The sequence below is a fragment of the Homalodisca vitripennis genome, chromosome 5 (genome assembly GCF_021130785.1).
Source record: "Homalodisca vitripennis isolate AUS2020 chromosome 5, UT_GWSS_2.1, whole genome shotgun sequence".
Taxonomy (NCBI): domain Eukaryota; kingdom Metazoa; phylum Arthropoda; class Insecta; order Hemiptera; family Cicadellidae; genus Homalodisca; species Homalodisca vitripennis.
In genome coordinates, this window is record NC_060211.1 from 105,866,852 (window position 1) to 105,880,082 (window position 13,231).

The 13,231-nt window shown below is 35.5% G+C and overlaps 1 protein-coding gene across 2 annotated transcripts in view; it reads left to right on the forward strand.

Annotated features, from left to right (window-relative positions):
• Nucleotides 1-8,460: 8,460 nt before the first annotated feature.
• Nucleotides 8,461-13,231, forward strand: part of LOC124362649 (transcriptional regulator ovo-like) — a 43,960-nt gene continuing 39,189 nt past the window's right edge. For both annotated transcript variants that reach the window (XM_046817341.1, XM_046817342.1), the window contains exon 1: nucleotides 8,461-8,847. In XM_046817341.1, coding sequence (XP_046673297.1) covers nucleotides 8,694-8,847 — 154 coding nt within the window. In that variant the 5' untranslated portion in view covers nucleotides 8,461-8,693. The remainder of the gene's footprint in view (nucleotides 8,848-13,231) is intronic.

Consider the following 13,231-nt stretch of genomic DNA (forward strand, 5'->3'; position numbering starts at 1 on the left):
CGCGGGGAGTTGTCAAAACCGGTGAACCATCCGATGGTACCGAAAAGAACAAGAGCCCGCAATTAGACAATCACAAAATTGTTCAAATGAGAATGGTAAGGCAAATACATTGTAGTGCTTATCGTAGAAGGATGCAGAACAATGTAAAACTGACAATGAGAAGACGAAATGAAATTTGTATTAAAAAAGAGAGGCCAATTCTTTTTAGCCTTATCCTGCCCGTCTTCTTGGGTTACTGACCTGAGCAAGGACCTTATCAAACATAATAAGGCTGAAAGCTATGACAGTACAAAGTTGGCAGTATTGATAACAAATTATTCTGTTTCAGACCTGCGCCACCTCTTACTCAGTTCCTAAGTCCAACTCTGATTGCGAGGTCGCCGGATCTTCACTTACTTAAGTCAAAGTAACTGGTTAAACAAAATTCAAGATATAATACGGCTCTCCAAAGCATTTGCAGGCTATAATTTAAATTATTAAAATAAATAATTATACAATAGTATTTGCGTATTTAATTATAATTCTATCTATTATTGTCTTTGCCTGTTTTACCTTTTTGTTCATTGTTTGTTAACTAACTTATATTTCTTACTTACTCATTGTTTGTTGATTATTTACTTTTAACACTGTTTGTTATTTAAGTAAATATTATTGGTGTTATTAATCGTTAATACTCTTTTTTATATGTACAACAAGTGCAATTCCGTTGGAAGATTCCGTTACATAAATAATATCAATAATATAAAGACTGCGCTTTTATTGACGTTTTTGGTCTAAATTTGACGTATACAGAAATTTAAACTTAAGGTAACACGACAAAACTATTCCGTTTCATACATTACAAAACAATATTCTTGCAATACGATTCTGTTTTAAATACATCTTCTTAAAAGCTAAAAGTACACAATTAGATATAGCTTATGTCCAACAACAACAAAAATGGTAAACAACTAGTAAACTCTTGAGCTTATTGCATGGGTATGCAAGAAAACAACGCAATGCCCTACAGACAATAGCGTAATATGTATGCAATGTTGAACTGCTGAAATCATGCTGCCTGACCAGACCTGATGGAGGCCGCGCTGTTTCATGCTCAAAACCGTTTGTGCAATAATGGCGTCAGTGACCGAGCAAACTTTTTCCCCGATAAAGGAATGGCTGCGAGAATAGAGCAGATCATCGTTTTTAGGAATCTTATTAGACGATAGTCAAACTAAACAAAGATAGAGTTCATGAAACCTTTAACGTGAATACTGAAGACAAACAATGCCGAGCCGAGCAATTGGTTTTATCAGTGTTGGGTTATATGGTAGCTGGGCTATTAGTTTTATTACCAGTGTTGACCCAACCCTCGCGGTCAATCGTATGTTGGTGCACGATACCCTCATAACGCCATTTATACACTTCTAAATATACAAGGAATTAAGTACGCACACCACTTTCCCGTGACAGGCTTCGTTGTGGATGCTTGCAAAATTTCAAATCGATGCTCATTTCATTCTCGAGACGTCCAGCAGACAGATTCACAGACAGAAAATCATACAAGACAAAACAAGTTGACAAAAAAGTAACGCATCATAGAAGTTATTTTATTTTCAAGTTTCATGCAAAATTATAACTCTACATATGAAGGCTCTCTCGACATATCTTACTACATGATATATTCAGATTGGTTTCATTAAATTGAGTCACACACCTAGTCACTATAAAATTGAGTCACACACCTAGTCACTATAAAATTGAGTCACACATCTAGTCACTATAAAATTGTGTGTATTGGGATAGTTAGGCTACACGCGTTAAAATATCACATGTTTGAATCTCTTATGGGTGTATTGAGACAGTTTACCAGTTTATATGTTCTGTGATTTTCTCATTGCTATCATCGTTACCCATAAGACATATGAAAAAATCACTAACTCTAAACCAAATCCCATAGAATGATATGCACCATCATTGAACTCAGTTCTCCCCATATATAAATGAAGCCTCTTGCACTATTCAAGTCTATAGATCAGTTCGTCTTCGAGATATCGTGCGGATAAGTGATAAGCTTCGCTAAAGTTCAACCAATCATCGTCATCCATATTAATGTTACACCAGAACTCTAGTTTGTATATATACCGAAACTGCAAACTAAAATTAGTGACAACATTTTAAGAAATCCATCATTACAGAACTTCTTGATTGTAATGTCATAACATCTCTCAATATTTAATGACTCTTACAAATACATAAAGTCGTTTACAGTGTTTATATTTTACAATGTAGATCAAATAAAACGACTGATGAATATGTTTTACACCTCTTAATAAGAACTTGAATGGAACTATTAAGTCAATTAAATATATAACTCTAATAAAGAACACTGTATACTTCGGGTTTCCACAGGTTTGGAGTTATATGTTCGTTCAAAATGGGAAGGTGAGAAGCATAATGGACAATTTTATCAGTTCCTCACATCCGAACACAATAATTTCAAGGCTATGCAGGACTCTTTCTCACCAGGACAAAATATTGAAAATTAAATTACAAAAAACTGTCGTCAGTATCAAACCTTTGCTAATTGCACAGTAAGTGAAGGGAGAAAATCAATTAATGTCATGGGAGATTGGGGGGGGGAGGTAATTAGAGTTAAGCTGAATCTCTGCCAGTTGTTAGGACCTTATCAAAGGTGTATTTCCTCGAAAGTCCCCACCCTTCCACTTGTGCCCCTCCCGAACAGTGAACGTGCATGAAGCTGGTTTTAGCTCCGTCAGTACAAGCTCTTTCAGACGATAACACTTTTGTGTCTCACAGTTCGGCGAAACGCTTCCAGTATGAGATAGATCGTTTCTTCGTCTTTTTATAAACATGTAACGTGTTATACTTTATTAATCAGTAGGACGCACTTTTTAGGAAATACTCATCCACTTGGGTTCTAACAATTGGTACAAAAACAACTAGTGTCTAATCTTTCATGACAAAAATACTCATTGAGCTACTAGCCTTTGTAAAAGCTTGTTTTTCGGATGAAGCCACCCGCATTCGAACAGCCCCGTGATATTTGGACATCACCAAACAAAATCCACACTAACCACGGTATGTGTGCGGACTCACTACACAAGTGGGGCAGAACGCATTCTACAAGGCGTGAGTGTGGAGCAGACAAGCTAACCATACAACCACATGGTGATGGAGTGTCCGAGTATTGCATATGGGGGTAATTTCGATGACTTTCTGATAGCAACGTATGTTGCGATTGATTGTGTCAAACTTGAATGTATATTTGTCAAAGGAACTAATCTGTGACCGTGTTGTACACTTTTATGTATTTTATTCATGTAAGCCATACGATGTATAAAATAAATCGTGGTTTACCGTATATTGGTACAATTTGATTAAACGCAAGTCGTATCCATTTTTCAACCCTGCAGAAAATTTTTAAATAAAAAATGGAACGGATTAATTAGGAGTACTGAATAGATTTTTAATAATGAGTAAATATTTACAAAAATTCTGTCAAGAGAATGATTGTATTTAGCAGATTTATGTGATACGTGTCATATATCCTTATGACATCTCATTATTTTGCTGCTACAATGTTTATGCAATACACGCGAGTTTCTAAACACGACAGCTGCTGTGATTCCTAACATAACCAACCTTGATATGGGAATAGAACGTGTACATGCCTCGAATACATTGGATGACTCATTCATTAATCGGCTTAAAGATAGCGGTTGTCAGAGGTTCTGTGAGACTTGTCTCAGCTCATGTACAGTATATTCCGATAATGCAACGTTTTCAGAAACGTTACCGTTTTAAAACATGCATCGCTATTCATACGTCTTCACATTTTAAGGTTTCAATATTGGAATATTTCTGGTATTGTACCACTTTCGGTTTTATACATATTTTGATATTATTAATGCTTAAAGTTGAATAGACTGTTCGCATAAGAAGTGTACGGTATCATATCAACAATGTGGTAGTTATCACCGTAATTTATAACTAATTCCAAACTAAATTGTTACAAAAATAATGCTTACACATGATTTGGAAAAGTTCTTTATTCAGTCAAATTCGCAAACAGTTTCGAGATTTGCATTTGTGCAGGATTTTTTCTCAAAAGTTATCCAGCCTATATACTACATGATCTTATTCATGAAGCTCCCCTCCATTACTTTATAGGCAGCACTGGGTTATATGATGATGCTAGTCACTCCATGCGATTTCTCTGAACGTTAGCAAATATTTTTACATGGGTAACCTAATGTAATCTAATTGCACAAGAATGTAGCCAGGATAAAATTTGGGAGGGGGGGGGGTCCAGACAAACTGATATTTCACCAAGAGTAAGGCTCCATTTTGTTTCATAACAAGGTCTTGTTCCGTTTCTTTGTTGAGAACGATCTTTCAGCGGTACATGTCAGTAATACAGAATTATTTAAATAATAATAATCGTTTGCCAAAAAAGTAATTGAAAATTTTTAAAATTTGGGTGGACCCCTTGGACTCCCTTGCTGGCTACTTCCTTGCTAATTGGTAACCATGATGACAACGAGGAAATAGCAACATAAATAAATTGTAGAAACAATCATATAAGATTTTAACATGTTACATTAACACATGTAGCTTATTCATACAGTAAAAAGAAATTAATGAAGTGGAAAGTCAATGTTACAAGTTGTTCACAAGGTCTGACCTTTGCGTTGTAATAACCTTTCCTAACTTACCGGAACTTTTATTATTTAAACACTACACTGCTATAAAAACTAACCCAATGACCAAAAATGTGAATGTATCATGTGGTAAGATATCTCGAGATAGATCAGCTGCAGACTTACATTTTTCACGAAACACTTATACATAGATAAGAATTAGTTCTATAATGGTGCATGTACAACCGTATCTTTTGGCTGAGCGTTATTGAAGCCTATCTCATTCGGTAGGCTGTCTCAGACATTGTGCTGTTAAAGTTCCTCTTTTGTCTACCCTGGGAAGCTAAAATTTCTTTTCTGCAAGATGTCTGTCTGTCTATCTATCCGCAGCATATCTCGAGAATGTAATGAGCTACGGACTTGAAATTTGCATGCAACCTTAGCGAAGCCACGTGACACGTGGTGTGGCAAACTCCTACTTTTTATTACAGTACTCTATAACATAGCCGAAATAAGAGCGAAAACGGCCACTACCTTATTTATTATCATTTTTTAATCGAAGCTGCAGTTTAAACATGCCTAATAAATATGTCTCGGTACTCGTGTTGGTATCTCTCTATCTCTCGATTATCATGCCTCCATCTGCAAAGTATTAAATGTGCAATATGAAGGTTATTGAAGCCACGTGACACGTGGTGTGGCATTCTCCTACTTTTTTATTACAGTACTCTATAACATAGCCGAAATAAGAGCGAAAACGGTCACTACCTTATTTATTAACATTTTTTAATCGAAGCTGCAGTTTAAACATGCCTAATAAACATGTCTCGGTACTCGTGTTGGTATCTCTCTATCTCTCGATTATCATGCCTCCATCTGCAAAGTATTAAATGTGCAATATGAAGGTTATTGAAGCCACGTGACACGTGGTGTGGCATTCTCCTACTTTTTATTACAGTACTCTATAACATAGCCGAAATAAGAGCGAAAACGGCCACTACCTTATTTATTAACATTTTTTAATCGAAGCTGCAGTTTAAACATGCCTAATAAACATGTCTCGGTACTCGTGTTGGTATCTCTCTATCTCTCGAATATCATGCCTCCATCTGCAAAGTAGTAAATGTGCAATATGAAGGTTATTCGAAATAAATATTACATTTTTATAAGGATAACACAATTTTGGTTATTTTCTATTGTCGTTTGTTACAAAACTCTAAAATTACTTTCGATAAAATTAGTTTCTAGGTGATTATTTAAATAGTGCGTGATAAATTTAATTAATTTCTGATTTTTATGATATTTTCATTGTGTTACAGTTGTATGGATAGCTGATTTTAACGGAACAGATTTTTAGTATGTAATAAACATATGTTTAAACATGAATTAGGGTACTTGTTTTTTATTCACTGTGTATAATAACAATTTTGTATTGGAATAAATCAACTTACTGTAAGTAATTTTATGGTTTATTTCAAATAATGCTTATGTTGGTTTTAAACCATTTTGGATTAATTTACTAAAATTTAATTGCCTTAACGTTTTATTACAAAATTAAAATACGTTAATGTGATGGTGAAAACACCATTTATTATAATATTAATACTGGAGATGATATTATAATGTTACTGGAGATATAAAACTCAGATACAAATGTGATATGGTTTGTAGAGACAACATTTGAAAATTTTTATTTTTTCATTTAGGCTTGGACCGTAAGAAGGACGCCTTTTCAGAAAATTTCACGACGCATACCAAACAACCCTAAATTTGATGTAAAATAAAAATGGATTATATTTACACCTGCATTCATTCAGGAATAGTGTATGAAGTCTTACAACTTATCGATCAGCATTTTAAAATTAAACCTTTTATTTCCACTAAACTGTTTGAATTACAGAGACTTTTAAAATAGAGTATAAAATTATTTAGGTTTAAATTTGGAGGACTCGGTAATCGAACCCCTAACCTACAAATATTGGCACACCGTGTCCTTAATAATTTATAAAACAATTTTAAAACTGTTTTCAAGAGCTAATTTTGGTGGAGAAACCGTTTAGCTCACTAGTCTTGTTTAATCCGGAGTCTTACGACCTATTTCAGACGCCTTACATAAAACACTGGTCGCATAATTTGTAAGACATTCCTAAACTTTGAAGGTAATATTATACGGTTATCTTATAGTTCATCTAGAATATTGCAAGCTTTATTTGCGTACTTTACCTTGTCAACAGTTCCGAAAGTTATTTGAATATTTTTGGAACTGCTGATAAGGTAAAGTCTATAAACTACAGTTCGTGCCTACAAAAAACATAGATTCATATTTAACTACGTGTTAAAAGTGGTATTTTACGCTTATTTACACCATGTTTTACATTATGGTTTAAATTATTAATTGTTGTAACATCTACCCAAAATGTTATAAATTCAATAGGAATGATACTTACTAAAATAGACAAAATATTTCATGTTCTAAGAAGAGACCGGATAAACTACAAAATGTATCTACTCACACTACTGAATTGGTTTATACAAAAATGTTGTATAACTTTGCTGGAGAGCTGTGAAAAATACAAATTCAGTTTCACAAGCATTTTTGTTTGAATGATTATTACTTTTCAAGACTATTATACAATAATAAAAACTGTATTGCTTTTAAAACATTGCACCATACCCAGTATTGTATAATGAATGTTTTATGTTCCTAGCAATACAATATACTGAGAAACTTTGCATTTTGTTATTTCATACATTTAGTTCTAAAATGTTAAAATACTCGTATACGAAATTAGCAGTAATAGCTGTTGTGTGAACCGTGCAAGTATGAAGACGATATTGTAGTGTAGGTAAAACAATAACCATTAGTATAATTTATGCCTTTAGTTATCTTTATAACAATGAGAATTAATTACTGACTACGATCTGAATGTTCTAAAATTATTAAATAACGTGTGTTCAAACTTTACACTCGATAGACAATTAAATACGATTTGGTCATCGCTGAACAATGGACGGTTACGGAAAAATCCAATGTTTCTTATATTTGCCGAGGAAGGTTATGTCAGTTTATTGCCCCCAAACGTCTTTCTCACAATCTCAGTTTCTTGTGTACTACTTCTATTTTGTAACTGCTGTTTGTTCGACCGCTTGTTATCACTGATGTTATCACTAGTTATTTTCTTGACCTACTGAAAGCTGTATTGTACTCGAAAGTATTAAGCAATATTCAACTTCAATGTAAACATTTGGTGTGATAAAAAAAGGCAATCGAAGGCAGATTAATGGTAAAAAATATCGTAAGAGTATTGCTAACAAGGACGTTGGTTGATTGATATCGTAGCATCGACATTTGTTACTGGTGAATTTAGCTTCTACCGATGAAAAAGTGAATAAGATAAAGGTAGATGATTAGAATCGACATTATTTATAGTTGTAAGTTAACATCATTATTGGGCGAAAGAATGTAATTAAAAAATTCATTTTGATAATTATAAAAGTAAAACTCGAAATTCGACAATACGCAGTACCAAATTCCCTTGAGACCGGAACCTACGGACTGCAAAACTCGGATTACGAAACGAAATCAGTGAGAATATAAAAGTAAAACCAGCTTAACTGTTATTCAAGATGGAACGCAGTTTTGGACCGATAGACGAACGAAACGGTGTTCGGAAAGTAAAGTGGCCTGGCTGTAGTGAACAGTGCGCATGCGCGAGCCAGGACAGGGTCACGTGGTACGACAACCATGATCTTGGCAATGGTTGGTCTCCTCCCCCCTCCCGCAACCTGTCGTCGAAGGTCTCGGGACAACGGTTACCTGGTCCGCTCCGCTCCGCAGTCTACCCCAGGACTTCTGCTAGTGTGGACCTCTATGGATATCTCACACCGGTGCTTCAGAGTCGACCGGTTCTACAAGAGTGTGGTGTGCGCGACCATGGACTCTGCTCAGTTGTTCGCGTTCAACGATAACACTTAGATACACTAGTTACAGTGAGTGCGTGGACAGTGGGAACTTAAGTGTTGTGAGTGTACGCTGACGTTCCTTGCACGATGCCGAAGATATTCCTGATCAAGGACCGGCTGCTCCAGCAACAGCTCAAGTTATTAGATCAGCAGAAGCATCACAATGAGGGGCTGACGCCGCCGGGCTCTCCCCTTTCGGACTCCCAGCCTCTTTCTCTTATCGTCAACAAAAGACCTTCAGGTAAGTCTTTCAGCACGTAAATCCGCATGAGTTGTAGTAACATTACGTACCTGAAACGTCATGTAAGAAGAAAAATTGTAAGATAGTACAAGGATGCTGCGAAGAAGATTTGGATCGTGAAGCTCTTCATTCTTGACAAGGCAGTAGATCTTAATGGTAATGATAAAGATAGCTGCCACTTCTTTAAACTCAACACTTTTGGGTTAATTTCTCAACATGTCTACATTACTCACTATTGTTGATAAAACAGGTTCCATACTGATAATTCCTGATAGTATTTCCGTTATAAAACAGGTCCAATTGTGGATTCAGTAGCAGATATTTCACTGTGTCTAGGTTATATGTAATATCCTAAAATGTCTAAACTGTCAAGTAAATATTAACTATTTTATTAGCAATGTTACTGGTGTTGTGATTTGTGGTAACAAGACATTTTAAGAGACCGGCCAACTGATCATTTCGTTTAAGTTAGTTTCTTACAATGTAGTAGTAGTCAATATTTCAGATTGTGTTTCTAATTGCTGTAGCACTTCGTAGTTTATTTTATCCATTCATTTCCTACATCTTCATAAGGATCAATGAATGGATAATCTATTTTAAATTCAATCCGCGTTAATAAAGTGTGTAAAATCAAATAAATGAGGCCTTTACAAATTGATATTACATGCATTTTATATCAATTAAGGAGGTAGATTGCTTTAAATTACATTGCATTTCGAAACTAAATCAATGCATCTGTAAAAAAGAATGTGAATCACCACCAGCTTTTCGTGCTCATATAAACTACTGAAGGCGAGGTCATACTTGTCAATTGAATTGTAAGTACACTTTCCAGACATCTGATTTGAACGGAGAACAAATCTGTCTGTTAAGATCAAAAATACATAAAAGTACAAGCAGGCTTCTTCAGAGTTGTAATTCCTTTTTGCACAAATTATTGCCGTTCGATAGTTAACGATAATCGAACTCATATTCGATTAAAATATTCGTTTTGAAATAAATCAACTCGTAACAAAGACTTCATTTCTGTCTCGCAGTGTTTTCTTTTTACAGACGGTAATTTAGATTATTCGTGGATCTATTATTCCCAATGACCTTCTTGTTTCTATACCCATTACAAATTGAGAGTGAGATTTCAATTTGGATAACCACTCCTCTGATACCATCACATACACATCAGTGGCGATCACGACTCTTCTTAGCGATTTAATGATTTGTTAGTTAACATTTTCAGGTTTTGATTTTATCATTTGTTATGCTTTGCTGTATCCTGTTTGGAGAAGACATCGCAAGTTATTAATCTACAAGCATTGAAAATAGAGAAGTAATGCATCTTGCAATGGAGTAGTTCAAATGTGCGTTTTAATATACAATACCTACAGATATAAATCAGTAGTTAATTTATTGTAATGCTGTTTGATTTGATTCTTACTGCCTAGGCAAATCAAGAATACAATATGACCTTGAAGAATAAGCTTTGTTAATCGTCGTACTCTTAACATCTTAACCGTTTAAGTATGTTTTCTACGTACTTTAAACATATGTACTCAACATTGCGTTGTGTACTTTTGAGAATGTGGCTTTTAAAGTATACAAGGAGGTCGAGGCGAGGTCTACAGTAACTTTTGAACAAGGGACATTCTACAAGTCCCGTGTTCAGGCCAGGGCCGGCTCAGAGTGTTGTCGACGCTGGCCTGGGCAGCCTAGTGCATTCCTCGTGAAAACAATACCGGGAAAGCCACAAACAAAACAGTCCCCAGGCTACCTGCCTCGGAGATCCGAAGACCCGTAATTTGACACGTTTCAGACGGTTGGGAGGGTGAGGCACTTGTCGCGTTTCATTCTCGTTTTGAGAGTTCTGACAGGGTCAAAATCACGAGTTTGCCATTTAGTTTTAATTGCCACCACTGACAGCTGAGTTTCCGGATCTTTGTCTTAGCAAGCTTTGGGAAATCGTATTAGTCTGATCCGTGACTATAATGTACGTATTTATGAGATAGTCTGTAGTACATGTACGTCCTCGTCGATACCATGCCAAATTTAAATTACACACTTCAATTCAACAGTATATCGTGTAAAAATCAGACCCAAAACTGCTAGGGTTTAGTGTATTTGCAGATTATTAATAGAGCGCATTGTTGGTTCGGTCTTTTAATGAATTAGTCGTTTCCAGTTAGAACACGAGATCCTATCAAGGACCAGTAATTAGCAGAGTTATCACTCATTTGTTCCGTTCTGTGTTCTTGTGTGTTATCTTATCACAGTTTGATTTAACGCCGAATTGCTACAGAATAACACCTCTAAATCCTATTCGGGTAGTCATGATAATGAATTAATTATGTGTTGTTTACAAGTGCGCTTTTTAGCTGTTCATCAACTTGGAGTATTTCGTAAATCGTCTGATTTAGTATTTCTATTACTTATTCTTCTAAAACACCATACCTCAAGAATGAATGTTTAAATGCTATATTAATCAAGCATTAAATTACCCGATTAATGCTATTGTGGAATACAGCCTATAGTACATCCGGCCAAAGACTATGAGCAATATGTAAAACATCAGAACGCGCCTGAGATGATAATATTCATGTGGTTCATGATAATGTCTCCAAAGTGCTATACATATAAAACATCAGAACGCGCCTGAGATGATAATATTCATGTGGTTCATGATAATGTCTCCAAAGTGCTATACATATAAAACATCAGAACGCGCCTGAGATGATAATATTCATGTGGTTCATGATAATGTCTCCAAAGTGCTATACATATAAAACATCAGAACGCGCCTGAGATGATAATATTCATGTGGTTCATGATAATGTCTCCAAAGTGCTATACATATAAAACATCAGAACGCGCCTGAGATGATAATATTCATGTGGTTCATGATAATGTCTCCAAAGTGCTATACATATAAAACATCAGAACGCGCCTGAGATGATAATATTCATGTGGTTCATGATAATGTCTCCAAAGTGCTATACATATAAAACCTGTAGCCTACGTGAGTGAAATACCTTGTAAGTTCTTTTTTGTGAAGAAGCAATGTTCTCTAATATTATAATGAAATTTAAGCACTGCAGTCTAGTTCTTCGGTAACATAGCTTTCATCAAACTAAGTGGTACATAATTCGATTTTTTAATTAGTGTCACTTGTTTACATCTAAAAGCGTTTACGTTGTTCATCGGTAAGTCTTATTACTCGAATCTTAAATGGACTGGCATTTACCGGCTTTAAAGGGGAAAAAACACCCAATAACGAATCAATTAACTGATTATTGAAGTAATATATGCAAGTACAGGTTGAATAAGTTTTAATTTAATTAAGCTAGTTATCCAATAGTTATGACACAATTGATGATTGGTAACAAAACGTCAATATCGAGAATGATAATTATAAACAGTGGGTGGTTTACATTGTTTTGTTGTATATTTAGAAATTAATCATTTAAATATGATTTGACCGTATGTAAAAACGTTTATAATTTTCAACACATCTTCGTTTTATTAAATGTCTCAATTTTTTAAATTTTTCCAATAGTAACATAACACAAGAATAGTTTGTCTTCCATTTCCTCAGCGAATCAAATTTTAGATATTCAGATTGAACCAAATATACTCATATGTGTCAAAAGATAAAAATACCTCATTGCTTGTAATGACTTTTAGACCTAGGAGTAGGGAAATTATAAATTCGATTTTGAACTTGTCAACATTTTTTAAATTTTGTAACCAATCAAAACCAAAAACGTTCTCCATATTTATTTGTTATATTAATGTTGTTAATTAACCCTGCCTTCACGATGTCTTGGACAAATCCAAATGGGCACCTGCTAGTAATCTCACTACACATATACAGCGTTGTTGCAAGTGCTTCGTCCGTGATTCACAGTCTATAGGTTGGCTGCACTGGTCAGACAAAGCGTGCAGGACTGACTCAGTTATGCATCACCGGACTCTAAGAATGGATAAAGGTCGAAGGTGACCGTCATTCTCGTAATGAGGCATTCGTGGCGTGGATTAGTACTAAAACATTTCCATATCTTGTCTAGTTCGGGGTTTATAACTCTGCTGCCCGAGTTTCCAAAAACGTTTATAAAAGCCGTGCCGGTCAGCTTTGCGTCATCCCGTGAAGGCCCGATGTGGGATGATCGGAGAACGTACGAGACCGGTTTAGGTCAGCCGCGGAGCGTGTAACTGGACGAGAATCTTATTTACGGTGCTCGGTGTGGGATGTCAGACAACAATCGCCGTTATCTCGGTGTCCTGAGTGTGTGGTAGGATGATAGGGTAGGAGGCTGACCAGTCTCCGGCCTTGGTGACATTTGGTACAGCCGCTAGAGTCCTGGAGGACCTTGGGTCTACTGCCGAGCCTTATACA